Below are 22,533 nucleotides of genomic sequence, written 5' to 3'. Positions count from 1 at the left end.
GCAGATGACGATGAGCCCGCTGTATCTTCTGGACGACGTGATAGAGACACATCCTCTCAACGACGAGAGGACGTTGACGACATAATGGAAGAGAACAGCGCTATGGGGACTCCTCGAAGTGGAGAGCACACTGCTAGTGACCCTAGAGCCGTCGACAATACTGCAGAGAGCGATCCTCACCCGGATGTATCCGAGAACAATGATCGGGTGGAGAGGAACGATGCGTCTACGGATGCCGCGTCTGTTTTGGAGCTTACTAGCACTCTTGGGGAATCGTCTCTGCTTCGGTCACCACCTGAGTCTGATGCAGACGTGGACATCGTTGACGCTGAAGTGGAAACTCCATCGGAGAGACAAGAGGCGACGACCACGCCCCCGGCTGCTGCTAGTAGCCCTTCGCTTGCCACCAGCGTGGAGCCCACGCCACCGCCCCCCGCACCGATTTCTGTTACTGCTGTGGCATCCTCAACGACTGCACCGGCTTCGTCTAATCCTATGATGAACTTCACTCTTGATTTATCTGGTTTCGGAGCGACATCGACGCAGTCAACTACAGCCAGTGATACCACGAATCAGGCAAGGGCGGTTGAGGAAGAGTCCAAAACTGAGGAGTTGCCACCGACAGAGACACACACGGCATCTGCTGCGCAAGAATTGTCGACCGAATTGCTTGATCAACAGGACGGACAACAAGTGTATCAGTGTCCTGAAGGTATGGATGCTGAAGTTTTCGCTTCGTTACCTCCGGACATGCAAGCCGAGATCATCGCACAGAATGCACCTGCTGTCGCTGAGTCGACTAGTGCCCGCAGCGACACCGCCACGGCAGGAGGTGGTGGCGGTGGATCGGAAAGTATGTCACAGATGGACCTGGACATGGCCAACTCAAGTTTTGATCGTGAGACTTTAGAGGCGTTGCCTCCGGATATCCGCGCCGAAGTGCTGGAGAACGAACGGCGAGAGCGCGAGGCTGCCGCCCGCGCGGAGACGGCGGACACATCCCGTGCACAGGAGATGGATAATGCGTCCTTTGTGGCATCGCTAGCACCGGAGCTGCGCGAAGAAATCTTGGTGACGTGCGACGATGCATTTTTGCAAACGTTGCCATCGCAAGTACGCGCGGAAGCTATGGTGCTGCGCGAGCGTGCAGCTTTCCGCTCAACTTATCGCGAGCGTGATCGCGCCACGGAGGGGCGTGGTGGAGGAGGTGGCGGTGGTGAGGGCGACATGGACGAGCTGTTTAACCGGCCTACCCTCCGTCGAATGTTGACTTCTCAAAGTCCCGACAGAGGAGGCGGTCGTCGTCGGTCTCGAATGTACGATGAGCTGGGTGGAGGGCGCCGCAGTAGTCGCCGTGAGTACCGACAAGGAGCTGGCAGCTCCAAGGCGCACAGGGGTCTTCTGCGTGTGGAGAAGGACGAAGAAGAAGACGCCGGAGAGCGGATTTTCGACGACCGTTGCGTGCGCGGTTTGCTGCGCCTACTTTTCATGACGCAGTCCGTCATCCAGAACCGCGTGTTCCAGCGGCTGCTTGCAAACATTTGTCTGTATCCATTGACACGCTGCAGTGTTCGGCGCAACTTGCTGCGTGTGATCTCTTTGCCGCTTGCCGAGCCCCTGGTTCCTGGCGACAAAAGGGACGACGACGATGACGGTAGTGGCAAAATCCAGTTTCCACCAAGCGCGATGTATGGATGCGGTATCGATGGAAATCGGTCCATTGGAGGATCAGCCGTGCCCGGCGAAGTGGTGAATCGCATGTTGCATGTGCTTGTGTCGCTTGCAAAGTATAATCCCCGCTTCACAGTGGAAATGCTGCAGCCTCATGGAATGCGCCACCAAAGTAGTGGCAAGAGTGATTGCGTCAAGATGGAGCCATCCTCCAGTGAATGTGGTGTTGCTGTACTCATCGATTTACTAGCACTCCCGGTGGTGTATCGCAACGGTACAAATCTAGATGCGCTGCTCGAGTTGCTTGAGCTGATTTTGTCACCGCTAGAGCGGCTTCACAAGCCGAGTGGTAGTGATGAGGAGAAAAAGGAGGGCGAAGAAGCGGAAGCGTCGACTCCTGAACCGGGTGATGAGTGGGTAGCTGTCCCGGCGGTGGAACTAGATGAGGCGCGCATGGGTGAGATCGTTGCGGTGCTTGCGATGGACCTCTGCACGACTCAAATGCAAGAGCGCACACTTGCCGTGCTGAAGCTCTTGAACCATGTGCGTGGCAACCGCGAGCTTGTGATCCGTGCAGTTGTTCGACATGCGAGCAATTTGGCGCGTGTTGAGCGCTACAAGGGAGGCAATTCGTCGATTGAGACTATTGGATACGAGTCGTCAGCGGTATTGCCGTCGGCTCAGGACGAGCTGAAGCTTCTGCGGTTGCTACACTCGCTGTCGGATGTATGCGAGAACACGGCAGAGTTTACGGAGTGCTGCCAAACCATCGGTCTTGAGCCGCTATGGGATGCACTGAGCGCCTCCCTGACTGAAGCGCGTGCTAAGGGTGGCCTCGATGATCAAGATAGCGGTGCTTTGGCTGTTTCAACTTCTCAAGCGCCTCCCGGCGCCGGTACTGAGTCTCAGACTGCCGGAGCATCTGATGATGGGGAAGGAACAGTGATTGAAGGTAAAAGTGCGGGTGCTTCATGTGCGATGGCAGCACTTTTGGCGCGATTCCTCCCAATGGTGGAAGCCTTCTTCGTTGTCAATGCTCGTGATGCAGCGTCGATGTCGCTGCGAGTACCGGACTCAAGCGAGCGCGAGGAGGCCGTTGTAGCTGCTTTGCGTGTCGGCGGATTTGACGGGGCGGACGCTACCGCGCTGATGGGGGTTGAAGAGCAGAAGGCGTCACCGAAGAGCGCACGAAAGCGCAGCTCATCGGCCTTGTCGACAATATCTGACGCTGGCGAGACCATGAGACTGGCGAACTTTGTCGAGTCCAATCGCATGCTTCTCAACCTACTCGTGCGCGAGAAACCGTCGCTGCTGGATACGTCTTTGGCTGCTTTGATCAAGATTCCTCGCTGCCGGGCGTACTTGGCATTTGACAACAAGCGCACGTACTTCCACAGTGCGATGAAGAGACTGCGACAGACAGCGTTGCGGAACCACGGAGGTGGGAGCTCGTCGGTGCGTATCCCGGTACGCCGTGAACACATCTTCGAGGATTCCTACTACGCGTTGCGCATGCGCAGCGGTACCGAGTTGCGGCGAAAGCTGCACATTTCATTCACGGGTGAAGAAGGTATTGATGCTGGTGGAGTGACGCGAGAATGGTACATGATTCTGGCTCGTGAAATGTTCAACCCGAACTACGTGCTGTTCACATCAGCCGCCGATTCGCCTACTTTCCAGCCGAACCCGCTGTCTTACGTGAACAAGGACCACTTGAGCTACTTCGAGTTCGTCGGAAAGGTGCTGGGCAAGGCCGTGGCAGACGGCCAACTTCTTGATGCTCACTTCACGAGATCGTTCTACAAGCACATCCTGCAGTTGCCGATTTCGTACCATGACATGGAAGCTATCGACCCGGAGTATTACCGTAACCTGCACTCAATCCTGGACAACTCGATTGTGGATCTTGGGCTGGAGCTGACGTTCTCGGCTGAGCAGTCGAACTTCGGCAAGGTGGAGGTTGTTGATTTGATCCCTAACGGCAGGAATGTGGCCGTGACGGACGAGAACAAGATGGAGTATGTGAAGCTCGTGACGCACCATCGAATGGCGACTGGCATTCGACAGCAGATTGATGCGTTCCTCAAGGGTTTCCACCAGTTGGTGCCACCTGAGATGATCGCGATCTTTAACGAGAACGAGCTGGAGTTATTGATCTCAGGCATGCCCGAGATTGACATCGACGATCTGAAGGCCAACACGGAGTACGCCAACTACAAGCCCACAGATTCGGTTATCCGCTGGTTTTGGAACGTCCTTTACTCGTTCACACACGAAGAGCGGGCACTGTTTTTGCAGTTCGTCACTGGTACGTCGAAGGTGCCGCTGGAAGGGTTCAAGGCGCTTGAAGGCATGCGTGGCACGCAGAAGTTCAACATCCACAAGGCTTTCGGCAACAACAGTGCGCTGCCGTCCGCACATACATGGCAAGTCTTTTGATTGTTCAGATGTGTTTAATGAGGGCTAGACGACTAACATTGTGTGTTTGGTGCCGCAGTTTCAACCAACTGGACCTTCCTGAGTACGAGAGTGAGGAGAAGTTGAAGCAATGCCTGCTGCTCGCGATCCGTGAGGGCTCGGAGGGCTTCGGTTTCGGCTAAGCAAAATATGTCCACGCTAGTAGCATTGCTTCAAGCACCTCAATGAATGAATACATGGGTACGCTTTGCATCATTTCATTCGTTTGTATATCGATTTGCTCTTCATGTATCTGTGGCGCAGGTTCTACCTGTATATCTCATGCACTTCCTGAAATCACCATCGACCACTGGATCATAAATCATTCCGGTACGTCGCTGCAGCCCTAACTGTAGCCATGTACATAAGCAAGAGAATGTGTGCGTCTTGTCCCGTATGTCACTTTACCTCAACTCGTACAGTTTGTAGTTTGCTGCATTCCCCAACTGGCAGGCAGAACGGGATTCACCATGGAGCGCAAGGACCGTAAACGCAGAGCTGTGGAAGCCGCCCCGCCGCCTGAGCTGGTGTCGCCGACGATCACGAACCTCGTCTCGACGATTAGGGAGAGCAACGTGGGGCTGAAGGATACCATCACCTCTCTGCATGAGCAGATCAGCAACGCCAAGAAGCAACTGACGGACGTGACGGAGGAATGCGCGAAATACGAGGACGAGGTGAAGTACCTTCACCCCGATGCGGTTCTTGACCGGGTGCGCATGAAGCTGTGGCACCACGGCGACCTGGGGCTCTTCCGGGACGTAATCGACCCGAACTCTCGCGAGAGCGTTGTTGGGGGAGGACGGAGCCTCTACTTCTCCGAGTCCGCGCCGAAGAAGGGCGGTCTCAAGCCCCCGATGAGCAACTCGTGGGAAGACGAGCTCTCTCCGAAGCACGAAAATGAGGACGAGGAGGTGACGATTCCAGCCCTACCGCCAATGAAGACCACCGCTCCCGACACGGACGAAGTTGACGCACGTGCAGGGGAGAAGGACGACGGCTATGTTGAGGTCCAAGTGCCGCGTGATGAGGAAGACCAGGTCAAGACGACGCCGGAGGAAGAGGCCATGACTACGAATGGTCAGGAAATCACGGCCTCTGAGCCGTTGGAGAAGGAATTGGAGGATTTGGAGCAGGAGATCACCGAGACCGAGCTTATGAATGGAAGCCCTGAAGTGTGAAAGGCAGAGTTGGCCAGCAGCAGATAAGGAGCTTTAGCTCTCATTGGCTTCGGGCCTGCCATTTTATTCGCGCTTTGCATGTTTTCAACTTCCAAGTAGTACAACCCCATCGAGTACGCGTGAGTTCTTGAAAACCAGGGTTCGTTTGAGTAATGCATGCGAGTTTCATCTCAATCGTATCGACAACCCACCGATCCAGGGACGGCTTTCAAGGAGAATTTCAGGGATGGCACGGTCGGAACGGCAAACCGAGACACTGCGAGCGGCATAGTTGTGTCTATCGCCATTTGAGTACTTAAAAAATTGAATTGCAGCTTTACGGTTTAATTTCTTGTTACCAACTTATATGACATCCTGACCGTCAGTTCGTTTATTGCCGACGGCAATTTGCCGTTCCACGAACTTCAAGAAAGAGGACAAAGGTTTCAACAATACTCACTCTTGATACAGCGAATCGTCACCCATTTCGCGCACAGCTTGGTCCCTCAATCTTCCCTCGACTGCTAGAAAAGTTGTACAAGCCGACCCCCCCCCCTCACCACCACCACAAAAAAATCACACACAAAAACGAAATTTTGAAGATGCAACTCGGCTTTTTGCTTAGGTGTTGCGGTAGACTTGCACCCACCACTCAAAAGGACGATAGATAGACCTCAGTCTTGACAAAACTTAGGCCTCAGTGTTGCGCAGAACTTCCGCCCGCAACACCGTTGTAGCGCTCGTTCAAGTGCACCAGCTCCTCTCTGCACTGATCCAGCCTCTTCGGGACCCCGTCGAACCACCCATGCGTCTTGGTAATCGTCAAAAACAGTTTTCCTTTCTCTTCACTGATTGCCACGTTGAACGGTGCCTCGTCCTGGTGGTGGCTGTAACCCGAGCAGTTTCCTTTGCGTGGCGAATATCTCTGAACTTCATCCTCCTCTTCGTGGTGATCTCTTTCTTCGGTCCACGTAGGAAATCCTCAATAAAATTGCGTTCCCAATGCTTCGCGTACGGCATTTTCCACGTAAAGATCTTGCCGACTCGGTCGAGTTTTCCTATTGCACGTTTCAGCCACCCCACTCGCTTGGCAGCGATCGCATCCAGCACAGCAAACTTGCCCTCGGTATCGTCCTAGCCGACGTGCTCCGAGAACACCTCGACGAATGGACCCAGTTCACTCGCATCTTTTTCCAAGATTCTTTTGGTCATCAACTTGAACGCTTCGTCATCCGCAGGAAGGAGAACATTCTTCCAGAAAAGCTCAACCAGTCCACGAGTATGCAACTTCATCTCGAATTTCGTGGCCAGTTTGAAGAGATCTCACCTTATCAACCGCATCTGCCACTTGCAGCAGCAGATCCAGTCGTGGCGACAGGAAGTACTTGTCATTGTTGAACACCTTCTGCCTGCAGCACTGAGGTCACTCCAGGCGAATGCATTGAGAACTTGGGCGATCGACGTAACTATAGACTCATCGTCGCGTAAATTTCCCAAAGAAGGACAACAGTCGGTAAAGAACTCCTTGGCCAGTTCCACGTCGTTAGCATCGGCCAGTAGCTCGCAGAAAGACCGAGTAAACCTCACTGAAGCGCCGGAGCTTCTATAAAGCCTCGGACCCCGACCATATCTACCACTTGCCGCATTCAGAAAACTCCGTAGAGTTCTAGCATCTACCGGTCGACGGGCAATCAATTCCTATCTGCAGAGATACATTCGAGAACGTTCTTAACGTGGTGGCTGGCTGGCCATGCAACGACTGCGAATCGCGAATACTAGGTGCGTTTGAGCTGCCCCTCGTTGCCAGTGTACACGTCCTCAGGACTTCCGTAGGCTTCCCGCAATTGCATCAGCGTTTCTTGTCCAGGGTTCAAAAAGTTTTGCTGTTCACTCAGAGACTTATCTTTCCAGTGACCGAGGTCCTCCCCGCTCGTAGTGTACTAGTGCGGGGCTTGCTCGTGACCCCATCCTCCTTTGCTCCAGCCATCTTCATCCAGGCGGTTGTCGACCTTAAACGAAAGCTTTGCAATAAAGAAGCGAAGTTTCATGTCGTTACCATCCACAGCGGAATTCGCGGCTTCAAGCGCCCGAAACCTCGCACTATCGACTCCTTTCAGAGCTCCAGTACCCAGATCCGATATGCTCTTCTTCGTGTACTCGTGGGACAACAGCAGAGCAAATGAGTCGTGTTTTGCTCTCATGGCACCAATCGCTTCAGCTAGATCGTCGCCAAGCGTCCGCTCTGAATCTCGTCGGAGATGGCGCATTGACTTCGGGAGACAAATGGAGTAGAGTAAGCGAGGCGAAACCCCTTCGTCACTTCCTCCAGTGCATGCTCCGCGTCTGCATAGTGCAGCAGAGGAACGGAGCGGTGCCGTCGCTCTTGCCGAAATCGTGGCGATGTTCCACCTCTCCATGTCGAAAGACAATAAAGTCGCCCCCTTCGTGCGTGCTGGGCGGTTGAATCACCAGAGTCGCGATCATTCCGTCCTCCTTCTCCGAGTCTTGGTGCTTGAGGAAGTGTCCACCTTCTCCATACACGAGCAGCTTGTACAACACACACTGAGTGGAACGCCCTTGTACCCCAGTCGAGTGGCAATCATCTCGCTTAGCTCCTCCAGCCCTGGCTGCCACTGCGGGTTCGTGATCTCCACTTGATCGGGTGCCAGTTGCCAGCTCTTCCGAACGCTCTCGTCCAGCTTCGTGTCCATGTTGTGGCCGAAGGGGGACTTCTCACATATTGAGATGAGCTTCTGGGCTTGCGCTTCGACCAGCGGGAGGGAGATCGCTCCAACCCCCTCAACCAGAAGACCAGGGGCAGCTGGCAGAGCATCAGCTCGACCTCCGAACGAGTACTCTCCTGCGTACTCGTCCGCCGATGCCAGAATCTCACTGATCTTGACGCAGGCAGCCCCCCTTCCTTTCCAACCGAATGGTCACTTTGAAGTCCTCCTTGAAAGCCATCTCGGGATCGGTGGATTGTTGGTACGGTTGAAATGAAATTTCCAGACTGAGTCGAGGTAAATCTGGGAAAGTAACTTTCTTTCGTACAGTGGAGCACGTTGCTAAAGATATTTTTCAAGAATTCAAAAGCGTAGTTGAAAGCTCTTGAAAATTTTCCGACACGTGGTCTCGGTTCCTTGCTCGATTGGGTTGTAGTCGATTTAGAAGCGTTCACTTATTACTGAAACATGTTGGAATCTTGCTCACAAACTACGATGTAATATTTTACCAAGCCTGCAGACATTTGCAAGGCCGTTTTGGTGGCCTCGGTGCGTCCAAATACGCCCCCTGTATACCAACATCTAATCCTAACGTTAGTGCTATTTCTTCTGAAAGGAACATTTTGATAGTTTTCGTACCGCACGCTTGCGATTTTCGCGAGTTTGATCCCCGTCTTCATACCCATCGCATCGTCAACAGCCTCCACCCTTGAGACCGTGTTTGGGGTGAAAATAGTCGTGCCTTCCTTGCCATTTTCCTTTGCGCCGTTCATCAAGAGTCCAATATCAGTGGTAGCTCCGATACCATCCTTCTCCTCGTCCTCTAGAACTGCCTTCGCCTCGAGGGCAGGCATCCTGTTGTTTGGCTCTTTCTCAAGCGCCTCAAAAGTATCCTCGACCCCACCGAAAGTCCTAGCAACAGTTCGGATCCAGGAGACGATGCCCAACGAAGTCTCATGCGAACGTAGATCGGTCACTATCAAGATGGAGCACAACCTCGCCGATCAACTGAACTGTATGGAGGCAACCCACAAACTTGAGCTGCAGTGCATGGTTCAGAGGCACGAGGAGTCCAGTCGAGCGCTCGAGTTGGCTCGGGCAGACACGTGTAAGCTGAGAAAAGAACTTGCAGGGATCAGGGAGCAGGTCTCCCGAGTTCGCCGCCTCTTTGAGCAAGAGGGAGCAGCGCAGAATGTGGCCCTGCAGCAGATTAAGGCCTCACGGAGGAGAACTACCGGGCTGCTTGCCGTGCTCAATGGTGCGTTGGGTGGGAGGGCGGCTGTTCCTGTGAAGAAGGAAGTCCCAGAACAAACGGGAACACGATTTCAACTTGTGACGGACGCTGAGGAGGAAAAGACCGCGGATATCAACCAAACATTGAGTCAAAAACGCATGACACAAGGTAAATCGATCAAGAATCCGCATCCTAAACGCGCGGTACGGATTAGTCTACGATTGTACATACACAACAATGTGACATCGATATTTCCTTGGACGCTGATACTTTTTGAATGCAAGGTCCGCTGTTGGACCCAGAGAGGCCACTGAAACGTGTTTGTACGAGGACAAATGGCTCGACGACGAAGACAAAGGAGACGGAGACGCATATCCAGCAGTTCCTGTTTCACTCCCATGGCGCAGCATCCGTCAATAAACGAACTGTACTGACTTTGAAAAACTTCATCAAATGAATGAATACATGAGAGTATATTTTCTGCTGAGAACAGAAGCGAGCTGGCGCTTCTACATCTATTTGCGCCGCTTGTACTTGGCCTTCGACTTGAAGGAGCCCGAGCCCTTCTTGGCGTGCTTCTTGTAGTCGGTGATCTTCTCCTTGAACTCGAACGGGTTGCTGCCAGCGTTTGCGTCGCGCTCCTTCCTGGGCTTCGGGGCGGGGGCGCCGTCGCGGGTCATGTCCACATCGAAGGCGCCCGATCCGTGGCTGCTACGCGCAGCTCGGGCCTTTTCACGCTTGAGCCGCTTGCGCTCGTGCATCTCTGCGATCGACTCCTCCTCGCGCGAGCGGGACTTCTCCTGCTGAGCCTTCTTCGCGCGCTTGGCGGCGCCAGCCACGTGCATCGACGTGAACACCGCCTTCTTGCCCTTCTTCCCTTCCTCTTCTTCGCGCGCAGAGTCCGCCAGCATGCGCTCCTCACGCTCGCGGATCTCGAACAGCCGCCGCTTCTTGTGGCTCATGAGCTTGAGCTTCTTGGCGCGCGACATCGTGTCCGCCGCCTCAGCCTCTTCCTTGGCAGCTTCCAACTTGGCCTGGCGTTCCTCCTCGGCGCGCTCATTCACGTTCTTCTTCTCCTTCTCGGACATGAACCACGTACGGGCCGGGCGCGAGTTGATCTCGTCACGGTGCTTGAGCAGATTCGTAGCGCGAGTCGCTTCCTTCTCGGCTTCACGCATGCGCTTCTCGAGGGTCTCCTCGTGCATCACCAGCTTCACGTCTCCCTGCATACTCTCGATACGGGCCTTCCACTGCGCAATAACGGGGTCAGGCACAGCGCGGGACTTGACGAATCCCTTGCAGTGGCGCGACACCTGCTTCATAACAAGACGGCGAGACTCGCTCGTAAGCGTGACAGCGCGACCGTTGCGGCCAGCACGAGCCGTACGACCGACACGGTGAACGTAAGTCGTGATGTCCTTGGGCATCTCGTAGTTGATGACGGCATGCACTCCACGAACATCGATACCACGAGCAGCGATATCCGTACACAGCAGAATGTCCACCGTGCCGTCGCGGAACTTCTGAAGCGCCTCCAGACGCTCCCTCTGCATCAGGTTACCGTGAAGCTCGGCAGCCTTGATGCCTGCGAGACCGAAAATGATCATCATACGGTGCGCGTGCGACTTGGTCTCCATGAACACGATAGTGTTCGTGCGGAACGTACGCGTACACAGCGCTAGCAGAATAGCTTCACGGTCGTCCTCACGGTTCGGACGAATACGCACGAACTCCTGCACCAGGTGCTTGGCCATGTCGAACAACGGGTCCGTGCTGATACGAACGGGGCGCTTCATCGACAGGTCAATCAGCTGGTCCACCTTCGACGTCATCGTAGCCGAGAAAAGCATCGTTTGGCGCTGGACAGGACACATGCGCACCAGCTCGAGCACTTCTTCCGTGAAACCAAGCTCCAGCAGACGATCGGCCTCATCCAGCACGAGAATCTCCAGGTCATCCATGTGCACACTCTTGGAGTTACGCAGGTGGTCAATCATACGACCAGGGGTACACACCACGACGTCCGGGCGGTTGCGCAGCTCCGCTTCCTGCGCCTTCAGAGGCAAACCACCGACAGCCAGCGAGCACGTAATGTCCGTGAAGCGCGCCAGCTGCTCGAACATCGACTGACACTGCGTCGCCAGCTCACGCACGGGACAGATAATCATCGTGCGCGTGGACTGCACACGACGCGAACGGAACTGCAGACGCTCCAGAATGGGCAGCAAGAAGGCGGCGGTCTTACCACTACCCGTCTGGGCACTGGCACAGATATCCTTGCCCGTGAGCGCGATGGGGATGGCACGCTGCTGAATCGGCGTCGGCTTCTCGAAGCCAATGTGCGAGATGGCGCGCATGATCGGGCGCGACAGCTTCAAGTCGGCGAACGTCTCAAACCTGGTCTTGGCGAACTCCTCGGCGGCGAAAGGGTCCGACTCGAAAAACTCGGCAGCCTTCTTCTTCTCCAGCGCGTCCACCAGCTCCTCGCGCGATTGCTGGTCCTTCTTGCTGTCATTGAGCGCCGACTGGAGACGCTCCTCCTCCACGACAACGTCGTCCTCCTCCACGTCCTGCTCCTCCTTCTCGTCGTCAGAAGACTCCGATTCCTCTTCCTCCTCCTTCTCTTCTTCAGAGTCACTGTTCTCATCGTCTCCATCCTCCTCCTCCTCCTCTTCACTGCCACTGTTCTCCTCCTTCTCCTGCTCCTTCTCCTCCTTCTTGGCCTTCTTGGCCTTCTTGGCCGCCTTCTTCTCCTTCTTGGCCTGCTTCTCGGCCTCCTTCTCCTTGCGGCGCTTCTCGATCTTGGCCTGGATGGACGTGCGCTTGGTGGCCGTGGGGATGCCGCTCTCCATCTTGTCAATGCGCGAGATGGCGGCCGTGAAGTCCCACGAGCTGCCGCCCGACGTGTGGAAGGCGCCGCCGTCGTCGAACTCAAAGTCCTCGGCGATCTCGCTCTCCTTCTGCTGCTGCTGCGCCTCCTTGCGCTGCTGCTGGCGGCTCAGCACGGCGCTCTTGAGCTCCGCCGCCTCCTGCTCGTCCTCCGAGTCCGAGCTGTCCTCGACGTTGGACAGCTCGTCGTCCGACGCGATGGTCATCACCAGGTCGTCGTCCTCCTGCTGCACCTGCTGGCGCGCCTTCTTGCCCATGGTCGCTACGCTCGAATGGGTACGTTGATACGTTGATACGTTGGCAGCCAGCAATACGATTCCGCACTGAAAGGCGGAAGGCAACATTTGACTGGAAGGCGGTAGGCGACGCAGTTTGCGCCAATCAGGTGGAAAATGGAGACATTATTGAGTTTTCATTGGGTGCAAATGGAATTAGACATAATCATTTCAAAGCATCATCTGGGGACATTCGAGGACACTATGATGGACGCTTCGGCATTTGTTACTTCGTGCCACATCGTGTACGAGGATTTCCCGTACAAACACGCTTCAGTGGTCTCTCTGAGTGCAATCCTGCGCCCTGCATCCCACAAAGTACCAACTTATCAGTGCCACAATTTCGCGTCTGCCTCAATCGCAAAAACGGCAAGGAACTCGTACAGTACTCGTACCGCGCGTTTGGGATGCCCAGCCCTGATGAATGTTTCGCGTTTCGAACGCGAGGTTTGATCTAACAAATCCTTGGTATCCACGGTCTTTTCCTCCTCAGCGTCTGTCACAAGTTGAAATCGTGTTCCCGTTTGTTCTGGGACTTCCTTCTTCACAGGAACAGCCGCCCTCCCACCCAACGCACCATTGAGCACGGCAAGCAGCCCGGTAGTTCTCCTCCGTGAGGCCTTAATCTGCTGCAGGGCCACATTCTGCGCTGCTCCCTCTTGCTCAAAGAGGCGGCGAACTCGGGAGACCTGCTCCCTGATCCCTGCAAGTTCTTTTCTCAGCTTACACGTGTCTGCCCGAGCCAACTCGAGCGCTCGTCTGGACTCCTCGTGCCTCTGAACCATGCACTGCAGCTCAAGTTTGTGGGTTGCCTCCATGCAGTTCAGTTGATCGGCGAGGTTGTGCTCCATCTTGATAGTGACCGATCTACGTTCGCATGAGACTTCGTTGGGCATCGTCTCCTGGATCCGAACTGTTGCTAGGACTTTCGGTGGGGTCGAGGATGCTTTTGAGGCGCTTGAGAAAGAACCCAGCAACAGGATGCCTGCCCTCGAGGCGAAGGCAGTTCTAGAGGACGAGGAGAAGGATGGTATCGGAGCTACCACTGATATTGGACTCTTGATGAACGGCGCAAAGGAAAATGGCAAGGAAGGCACGACTATTTTCACCCCAAACACGGTCTCAAGGGTGGAGGCTGTTGACGATGCGATGGGTATGAAGACGGGGGATCAAACTCGCGAAAATCGCAAGCGTGCGGTACGAAAACTATCAAAATGTTCCTTTCAGAAGAAATAGCACTAACGTTAGGATTAGATGTTGGTATACAGGGGGCGTATTTGGACGCACCGAGGCCACCAAAACGGCCTTGCATAGGTCTGTAGGCCTGGTAAACGTTGATGAGTTTGTGAGCAAGGTTCAAAATATTCAACTTCCCAAGTTAGGTCGAAGACCTGTGCTTGGCCCCGGCAAAAAACTTGTAACTTTCCAAAACCGGGTACATAACCTGGTCTCTCTTTCTTAATTGTAATGTTTAAGCTTAATATCTGACGGAATCGGGTACCCGTCGATAAATGCTAAGATTTATGCACATTATTTACCAAAGATTGATACTAATCGTTCATTCTTTACCAAAACCTGCGTTCAAACACTTACGGACGCTCCAGTACACTATGAGAGCGTCATGGCCTCGCTGAAGGCGTATCAACTTGCGCCATAATCGACCAAGCTTAGCTGAAGATGACCAATATGACTTGTCTAGCTGCTGGCTGCATTTTTTACATGTCAATTTGCTCAGTACTCACTCAATCACTTAGCCGAAGATGCCCAACCTCGTGTTTCTCGCCAAACCAACCAGCTCAACTCGACAGTGACACGAGCATCGTTCGTTTGAATTAGGTTTTCTTTACCTGCGTTGAAGCGCCCACTTCCAAGGACTTGGCACATTAACGTACTTCTCATTCCGCAATTTACCCTCAAGTTAAAAGGTCAAGATCAGCGCACCATACATATCTCCTTCGTTCCGCTAGCTCTCTCGTCTGATCGTTAGCACACAACATAGTACTAAATGAGCACAGTATACATTATTATTACCTGCAAACTGAATGAAATAGCGCTCTCGTTGCTGGCGTCAACGCAGCCATTGGACGCTGACCAGGGTGTTATTCCCGGGCAGATGCTGCGGCTGCGAAGCAGGCGCAGTAGATGCCCACGTTAGAATCAACTAGAGAGTTCGGCTGGTAGTGCTCTTTTAAAATCCTTAAAAGGATTAAAAACAACACAACTTTGGGATTTACTCTACTGTTATCCGTTATCATCGTCCATGAAACTATTTGCCGACCTGTGTACCCTCCCGGAGCAACGCTCCGGGTTGCCTATCGTCTAAGTAATTGAGTTAGCTCTTGTAAGCCTACAAAGCAATCGAGTAAGGAGCCGAGACCAAGTGACGACACGTGCTAATGCATCGACGCTCCAGCCGTTAGCTGCCAAGAACTCCGCACAGCGACGAAGTTGAAGTCGTTGGAATCGTGGGGGCCAGTTTTCGCAGGACAGAGCGGCTCTGCGACAGGGTTTCAGCCAATCCAAGTGCGGTTCTTACGCGCTGGTGTAAGAAACGCACTTCAACTCGCGATCCTGAGCTTCTCCGAGCCAGTCGAGAACCGCCGCCAGATCCGCACGAGCTTTATGGCGCGCAAGTCCAAGCGCCAGCAGCAGCAGCCACCACCGCAGCAGCAAGAGCAGCAGCAGGAGCAAGAGCAAGAGGACCCGACGCCCCCTGCAGCCCCCGCCCGCGCCCTTTCCTCCTCCTCCTCCTCCAGCAGCTCCAGCTCGTCGTCCGACTCGGCCCCCGAAGTCGCCGCGCCGCCAGCCGCCGACCTGCCCGCGCCCGTCGCGCCCAAGCCCGCGTCGCCCTCCAAGCCGACGCCCAAGCCGCCGAGCCCCAAGAAGGAGCCGGCGCCTCTCCCCGTGAGCCCCAAGAAGCTGCCGCCCAGCCCCAAAGCCACGCGCGACGACATCCTCGAAGCCATGAACGGAACCATCCACGTCAAGGTGCTGAGCGCCCGCAACCTGCCCACGATGGACTTTGGCAAGCGCCAGGACCCCTTCGGTAAGTCGGCAGTGGCCGGTATGGAATATGGGTACACACTTATACTAATTACCTTTGCTTGTGCAGTGCTGGTGCAGCTGGACGACTCGAGTCCCAAGGTCTGGGCGACCACGGACCCGGCCTTCCAGGGCGGCACCAGTCCCGAGTGGACGGAGCGCTCGAACAACGAGCTGGAGCTCTTCTACGACGCCAGCCAGCACGAGAAGGGCGCCTCGCTCACCTTCGAGGTGTACTCGGACGAGTCCGGGGACGAGCTCATCGGTACCGGCTCGCTCGACGTCCGCAAGATCGTGCAGGAGCAGACCACGTACGAGACGGAGTACCCCGTGCGTCTCAAAGCCAACCGCGGCGAGGTGCTGGTGCAGGTGTGGTTCGGCCCGCCTGTGCGCAAGGCCTTCCGCGCAGCTGGCCGCGCCTCCAAGCTGCTGGACGCGCGCGACGCCTTCGTGGGGATGCTGTGCTCGCTGGCGTCGGGTGCCTGTGGCGCCGTGTCGGGCTACTTCCAGCTGCCCACGGACTTCGCCAAGAAGCACCGCAAGCTGAGCGTGGCTCTGGCTGCGGTCCTGGGCATCATGTCCGCTGGGGCGCTCACCATGTTCCTGGCCATCGCCGTGCCCACGATGCTGGTGGCTTTGTTCACGTTCCCGTTCTGGATCATGCCGTTCCTGGCCACGTCGTTCTTCACGGCGCCGCTGTGGATCCCCGTCCTGCTGCTGGTGGGGCTCTTCCTGCTCTTCATCGCCACGTTCGTGTTCGGATTGGGGGTCACCTCCCGCCCCGTGCGTCGCAAAGGCGCCTTCATCTCCAGCAAGATCAAGCACTCGGACGTCGGCAAGCGGGTGGTCTACGAGAAGTCGCAGTAAGTGCCAACCCCAAGTATCCACGCCATGCATCACGAAGACTTTCGCCTTTTTTTCAGTGTCGTGTAGCGTGAGGCTATTCATCTTATGAGGCGCGCGAGTGTCAGCATGCCAAGTCTTCTTTCCACAGTAAAACAAACACAAAACACACTTTTCCAATCAATGGAGTTGTTGGATTGATTGCGTTTGGAACGTCACGCTAACATGCAGGCTTGGCTGGCTCTCTATAGACAAGCGAACGCTCATAGCACTGTGCGCTCTTTCTTGCAGGCAGGCTCAAGCCGTTCGCTGCTCTCCCTATCGTATAACTTATCAATAATAGTGTAGAAAAAAATGGTCGATGTCGAATCGGTCGGCGTCGGGGTCTTGTCTGTCATGAATCTTGATCGTTGGCAATGTTTCTGATGATGCTGTCTCTTGCTTGGGTCGATGTATGGTGGCGATGGCGATTGCATGTTTGTCTTGAATGGGTGGGAGGAGCACCTCGTCTTCTGGCATTTTTCTTGGGGCGTCATTGGGTAGGGAGAAGCAGCGGGGCAGGAGCGAGCTAAGCGAAAGGTGATAGAGCCCTTGGGCTTGTCCATGTGATCAGCCGGCCAGCTTACTGCGCATGCACAACTGTCTTGCGGTGAGCTGGCCCACGGCTGCTCGTACTCTTCTTGCTGCTCTGCTGGCGCTGCATCTGCTCGAACTCCGTCATGACGTGTTCAAGCTGGGTCTGGCGCAGGTTCACCTGCTCCTCCAAGTGCATGACCTGCTTCTCCTTGTTCTCCAAGAACTCGATGAGGTCGCGCATCTTGCCCTGCTTCTCCTTCAACGACGCCACGAGGTGGTCGTTCTCGCTTTGAAGGCGCGACATATTCACGTTGGCCTCAGTCAGGCGCGAAGACATGGACTTGAACTTGGTCTTGAGCAGCAGCGTCTCGCGCGCCTTCTTGGCCACCCGGGCCTCCAGACCGCCTACTTCGCGCTCCATGGACATAAGAGCTGCCTTGAGTTCATCAATCGTCTCCTGCTTCTCCGCCACGCTCTTGAACAGGAACATGTCCATGTCGAGGTGGAGGTCATTGACGAGCGAAGCCACGGTTGCACCCGAAGACGTCGAGGTCTCCAGCTGCTGCACGACCTTCTTGGCGATCTCATCGACGAGCTTCTGCTTCGTCGACAGCTGGAAGTTGAGACGGCAGATCTCGCGGTCCTTCGCCGTGACTGTGTTCCTGAGTCTCGCCACCTCCGAATCAGGGGTGGCGTCGCTGCTTGTGGGCAACTCGGCGCCGTTCTCCAGAAGCTTGGCGATCTGCAGGTCCTTCTCTTGAAGGTCGTGCTGCAGGCTTGACACCAGCTTGGACTTGCTCTCTAGCTCGCTCTGGAAGGCCGCCTCGGCTTCGCGACGGTACCCTTCCTGCATACTAGCAGCCTCCTCGCTTAAGGCAAGGCGCTTCTTCAGCTCCTCTACGGTCTTGTCCACAGCTGCGGACTGAGAACCCATGAGTCGGACATTCTCCGTCTTGATCTTCAGGTTCTCATGGATCAACTCGTCCACTTGAGCGCGGAGCTCGTTGATGAACTGCTCGTCTTCACAGCACTGCACGGCTCCGTTCTGCTGTTCCTTCAAGTGATACTCGACCAGCTTGGCCACGCGAGCCTGGTTCACCGGGTCTATCAGCCACTTAAAGTTCTCGTTGTGCTCCATGATGCCGTACAGCACCTCCATGACCACTTCCGTCGAGCTGGCCGCAAGGGGCATGGCTGCCACGCGCGAGGACGACTCGGCGGTGGGCTCTCCCTCCTCTGCTGAATAGTACTCTTCATTGCCACTCTCCGAGTGCAGCTCCTCGACGTTCAGACGAGAGTCGGGGGCGTGGTGGGTCACCAGTCTCGACACAGGGGACCTCTGCTCCACTTCATCTGCAATACTACGGAACTGCATGGCTTCGTCGCCACTCTCGTCATCTGACGGAGTCCAGTCCATCGACTCGAAGGATGGCGTGCGGTCCGAGGCTGAGCGCGTGTAGCGCCGCATCCTCTCGGGAGAGAGGGCATACTCGTCGTACATGTCGTCGTAGTACGACGCCATAGTGGACGTCGACGAGGCCGAGAGATCCACCGTGCTCGGGGAGACTGCGCGATCCATCTGCTTGTAGGGCGAGGCGGCGCGCACAGCACGCGGGGTCTTGAGCTGCGGGGACACGGAGCGCCGCGCGTGGCTGTACTGGTACGTCTTGAGAGGGTTCACCATGACCGCCTCCTCGGTCACCTCGACGGCCACGGCCACAGTCGTGGGGGTCGTGGGTCGGTAGTAGGCGACGTCCGCCTTCTTGTTGGGGCTCTGCAGGGACGAGATCCACTCGCCCATGGACTCCCGCTTGGGCTTGTGCTGGCGCTCGATGGACGGGAAGAGGCACGAGACGCTCAGGTCGTGGCTGTAGTCGAGCGGGTCCATCTTGCTGCATTTGGTCTCGGCATCGAGCGAGAGCTTGCGGCGCTTGGGGACGCCCTCCGCGGCCTTGCACTCGCCAGCGCGCAGCTGCTCCTTGAGCTTCTTGGCCGTCTTGTCGCCTCCGTGGGGCGCAGGCTTCTGCTGGGCCTTCTTGAGCTTCTTCTGCTGCTTGCGCAGCCGCGCGATCTGGCGGCCGTACGTCTCGAGCGCGTCCACGAGCTCGCCGTCCTTCAGCACGTTCTTGTCCTGCTTGCAGGCGCCGCTAAGCGCGGCCACCAGGCGCAGCAGCTCGTCGCGCTTGGCGTCCATGGCGTGTCGGGAAGTGTGACCGTCCTCCCTTGCGACGTGCACGTAGGCGCCCCCTCCGAGAGCGTCGGGGCAGGAAGGCAGGCCGCGGATCAGTCCACCCACCCAAGCAGACTCCAGCCAAGCAGTGTACTGTAGCAGTAGTCAGCAAGCGGCTGCCCCTCCTCCTTCTCGACGTTTCGAGAGTGAGGCTGCAGGGCAGAGAGGCCGGCTCCACGACGGGCGGATCCGCCGAGAAGCGCACCCAAGTGTCGGCGACTGCACTGAAGGCCAGACGCGGGTGGCACCGGAAGACACCGCGAGCCTTGGGCCAAGCAGCACTTCTCCCCCTCTCCTAGCGGACCGCGTCTGCTCGGGAGGAAGAAAGGGATACTGAACGTCCTGCCATCAATCAATTCAGCGCCGAGCTTCCAAGGATTTAGAATTAGATTTGTAGCTTTGAGGTCGGTACAGCTGAAGAGTGTCGTTTCGACAAGGAATTAGGTGCTGGGAGTATTTTATACTTGAAATTGATTTAGTATCCAAACCAGTAGCAAAGGATATCGATCTATAGATGCGACTGGGTTTTATTTGGCCCAAGTGCAACTTTTGTAAAGACGCGCGTGACACAACGCGACGGTTTGGCAGCGAGGAGATAACGTGATCAGTACTTTAAGGCAGCATGCGAACTTAGCTTTTGCGAGTGACGGTGAGGTGGTTGCAGGAGATCAATACAAAGGTTGGACTGCTGTACCCTGCAGCGACGCCAGTTTTGGCACAATTGAAATGAAGCCTCCGACCGTCCCGAAATTCGTTTGCGCGAGACACGAATGCTAAAGTCGCATGAAGCGTGAAGCATTGCCTCCAAGTTTCACTTAGTAGCCGCAGCATTATTGAGTTATCTATTCAATATTGCGGTTACCAACTGTGCAGCTGTCCATACAAGTACGCCGCAGCGGATAGTTTTCTGCCAGGAGTCTCCTGCTGCATCGACACCCGCCGCAGTTGGTGCAGCCAACGCTTTCTTCGCGCAACTCCAGTTAGGCACGCCGCTACTATAAAATTTGAGCTGCTGTAACTTGGGGTCGCACTTGGACCGCCACACCCAACGGTATTTAGCAAATGCATGGAGTCTGCAGAATAGGTTGGTGCTACCATGTTCCTGGAGAATGTTTCTTTTGAAGCCTTAAATACGGCTTCGAACTTAAGCAGCATATTAAAGTACTGTATTATGATATTTCTTGCAGCCGTTCCCGCCAAATTCCTGCATTGCAGTGCATGGCGCGCCGCTGGCAGCAAGTCCACCAAGTCCACCAGAGCTAATAGCCACGAAATGCCAATATCAACTTTGGACTGCATTGCATGGCATGGATCCACACCCGCAACAGCATCCCGGGATGTGACTGCCACCCACCGCGCTGCCCACTGCAACCGGATAGGTCCTTCCAGGTAGAATGACCACTTCGGTGCTCAGGTCAACAACCAAATCAGACCTTTAGCCTAAAGGTTAGGTGGGGGTGACCGCAGCCCCCGAGATCCTGTCGCGAGCTCATTTATTCGACCTGGAAGCAGCAAGAAGCTTTCCATCAACGAAAGGCTAAAGGCAACTGCAGTACATTTAGTGAGTTGTGCATACTGTGCATTGGTTGATCTGTACACGCACGACATCTAAATAATAATCCTTGGCGCGCGTCGACGCCTCCGTTCCGACCCTGAGCGCCCTCCGGCGCGTTTCGACGGCGGTTTTTGCGTTTGTTCTTCGTACCAGTGGCGTGGTTCATGTCTTGCCTACCAACGGCCTCAGCCGCCGCTACTGGTGGGCGACGGCGACGTACTGCTCGAAGGTGCGCACGAGCTCCGAGAAGGACGGGCGCAGGCTGGGCTCGCGCATCCAGCAGGACCGGATGAGCCGCGCGAAGAAGCGCGGGCACGAGCGCGGAATCGGCGGGCGCAGGTCGTGGTTGAGCACGCCCAGCGCCACCTGGATCTGCGTCATGCCGTCGTACGGGCACTGGCCCGTGAAGATCTCCCACACTACGATGCCGAACGAGAAGACGTCCGCCTTCTCCGTGTACTTGCGGTTGCCCAGCACCTCGGGACTGCAGCACGAGCACAAAGCAAACAAAACAGGTCAGCGCCCCTTCAAGATCCAAGGAAATGCTCGAGTCGCTAGTCACGTACGCCATCCACTGCACAGTGCCGCAGTTGCCGGTCATGGTCTGGATCTGCGCCTTGACGCGCGAGAGACCAAAGTCCGAGATCTTGATGGAGAAGTCGCGCTCCACGAGCAGGTTGGGGCTCTTCATGTCGCGATGCAGGATCGGAAGCTCGAAGTGATGCAGGTAGCTCATGCCACGCGCCGTATCGAGCACGAAGCGAGCGCGCATCTCGTCCGTGAGCTGCCGCCGTCTTGTCCGCAACACCGCCCAGAGAGAGCCTTGCTCCACGAGCTCGATCACGAGAGCTCGGTTCTCTGGGGCCAGACATGCCCCAAGCAGCATGCAGATGTTGGGGTGGTGCAGGAAGCTCATGATCTTGACCTCCGTCTCGAACTCCCGCACGACGTCGGCGCTCAGGTTCTGGCGGATGAGCACCTTGACGGCCACGTCTCGACCCTTCCACGAGGCCTTGAACACCTTGCCGAACGCGCCTTCGCCGATCACGCGGCCGATGACCACGTCGGCCATGTCGACGTTTTGGTGGGGCTTGAGGAACTGACTGTTGTCCTTGGCGTCGGAGCAGTTGCTGAGCGCCGATGACTCGGACTCGGGCTCCTCTCTCGTCATGACGACGTTCGTCTGGCGGCGACGCTGGGTCGAGGCCTTGTTGGGGTCGAACCAGTCCGACAGGTACAGCGGGATGCCCGCCTGCCGCGCGCCCTCCAGCCTCATGGAGTTGTTGCTGCCCTCGTCGGCCATGCAGGACATGGGCGCGTCGCTGTCGACGCCCACGGGGCTCCTGCCCAGGCCGTACAGACCGGCGCGCGGGCTGTCGTAGTATCCGCCGCCCTCCTGGCCGAGCTGGCGGGCCAGCGCCGCCATGGCGGCGTCCGCCTCGGCGTGGCGCTGCTTCTGCTTGAGGACCTTCTTGCCGGGGCGGCGCTGCATGAGCGGCGTGTCGACGTCGGCCGGCTCGGCGGGCCGGAGCTGCGTGGGCGAGTGCGCCTTGCCGTGGACGTAGTCGAGCTCCATCTTGTGTGTGCGGATGGGCGAGCCGCACAGGCGGAAGAAGCCGCGGCGGTCGCCGAGACTGCCGCGCCGTCTTGACGCCGACGCCATCGAGAGCTGCTTCGGAGCGGGGATTTTCGCGTGCGGCTGGCGGCGCAGGAAGCGAAGTGAGCCGCTCGGTGGCCCCTGCATTTTTTCAAGCGTGATCTCCTGAACCGAAACGGCGCAAGGTTCCACGCCGCGCTTAAGTTGCCGTCCGTTACCGATTTTGGATCAAATGACTGCGGCGAGTATGGCCGTGTCTCAGTTCTCGACTAAGTAGCTCC

At 56.2% G+C, this 22,533-nt stretch overlaps 8 protein-coding genes across 8 annotated transcripts; 4 read left to right on the top strand and 4 right to left on the bottom strand.

Moving 5' to 3' along the window:
• Nucleotides 1–495: 495 nt before the first annotated feature.
• PHYSODRAFT_529140 (hypothetical protein) lies at nt 496–4,110 on the top strand (the record flags this gene model as incomplete). Its single annotated transcript, XM_009538682.1, has 3 exons — nt 496–2,277; nt 2,329–2,524; nt 2,591–4,110. The coding sequence occupies 3 exons, from the start codon at nt 496–498 to the stop codon at nt 4,108–4,110; spliced, it is 3,498 nt and encodes a 1,165-aa protein (XP_009536977.1).
• A 488-nt stretch (nt 4,111–4,598) lies between these two features.
• On the top strand, nt 4,599–5,309 carry PHYSODRAFT_261029 (hypothetical protein; the record flags this gene model as incomplete). Its single annotated transcript, XM_009538681.1, has 1 exon — nt 4,599–5,309. One exon carries the CDS (start codon nt 4,599–4,601, stop codon nt 5,307–5,309), a length of 711 nt encoding a protein of 236 aa, XP_009536976.1.
• A 676-nt stretch (nt 5,310–5,985) lies between these two features.
• PHYSODRAFT_340506 (hypothetical protein) lies at nt 5,986–8,865 on the bottom strand (the record flags this gene model as incomplete). Its single annotated transcript, XM_009538680.1, has 7 exons — nt 5,986–6,175; nt 6,220–6,422; nt 6,616–6,697; nt 7,609–7,835; nt 7,862–8,185; nt 8,534–8,579; nt 8,651–8,865. 7 exons carry the CDS (start codon nt 8,863–8,865, stop codon nt 5,986–5,988), a joined length of 1,287 nt encoding a protein of 428 aa, XP_009536975.1.
• An 85-nt stretch (nt 8,866–8,950) lies between these two features.
• On the top strand, nt 8,951–9,559 carry PHYSODRAFT_306594 (hypothetical protein; the record flags this gene model as incomplete). The annotated part of the gene is made up of 1 exon (XM_009538679.1): nt 8,951–9,559. The coding sequence occupies one exon, from the start codon at nt 8,951–8,953 to the stop codon at nt 9,557–9,559; it is 609 nt and encodes a 202-aa protein (XP_009536974.1).
• A 201-nt stretch (nt 9,560–9,760) lies between these two features.
• On the bottom strand, nt 9,761–12,391 carry PHYSODRAFT_527947 (hypothetical protein; the record flags this gene model as incomplete). Its single annotated transcript, XM_009538678.1, has 2 exons — nt 9,761–11,753; nt 12,063–12,391. 2 exons carry the CDS (start codon nt 12,389–12,391, stop codon nt 9,761–9,763), a joined length of 2,322 nt encoding a protein of 773 aa, XP_009536973.1.
• A 347-nt stretch (nt 12,392–12,738) lies between these two features.
• Nucleotides 12,739–13,305, bottom strand: PHYSODRAFT_306592 (hypothetical protein; the record flags this gene model as incomplete). Its single annotated transcript, XM_009538677.1, has 1 exon — nt 12,739–13,305. The coding sequence occupies one exon, from the start codon at nt 13,303–13,305 to the stop codon at nt 12,739–12,741; it is 567 nt and encodes a 188-aa protein (XP_009536972.1).
• Nucleotides 13,306–13,390: 85 nt separating this feature from the next.
• On the top strand, nt 13,391–16,318 carry PHYSODRAFT_340502 (hypothetical protein; the record flags this gene model as incomplete). Its single annotated transcript, XM_009538676.1, has 3 exons — nt 13,391–13,606; nt 14,996–15,455; nt 15,522–16,318. 3 exons carry the CDS (start codon nt 13,391–13,393, stop codon nt 16,316–16,318), a joined length of 1,473 nt encoding a protein of 490 aa, XP_009536971.1.
• A 182-nt stretch (nt 16,319–16,500) lies between these two features.
• Nucleotides 16,501–22,399, bottom strand: PHYSODRAFT_348206 (hypothetical protein; the record flags this gene model as incomplete). Its single annotated transcript, XM_009538675.1, has 5 exons — nt 16,501–19,193; nt 19,279–19,365; nt 20,738–20,828; nt 20,876–21,139; nt 21,222–22,399. 5 exons carry the CDS (start codon nt 22,397–22,399, stop codon nt 16,917–16,919), a joined length of 3,897 nt encoding a protein of 1,298 aa, XP_009536970.1. The 3' UTR covers nt 16,501–16,916.
• Between the last annotated feature and the right edge of the window lie 134 nt (nt 22,400–22,533).

The sequence above is a fragment of the Phytophthora sojae genome, assembly GCF_000149755.1.
Source record: "Phytophthora sojae unplaced genomic scaffold PHYSOscaffold_12, whole genome shotgun sequence".
Taxonomy (NCBI): domain Eukaryota; phylum Oomycota; class Peronosporomycetes; order Peronosporales; family Peronosporaceae; genus Phytophthora; species Phytophthora sojae.
This window is presented reverse-complemented; position numbering and strand designations above follow the sequence as displayed.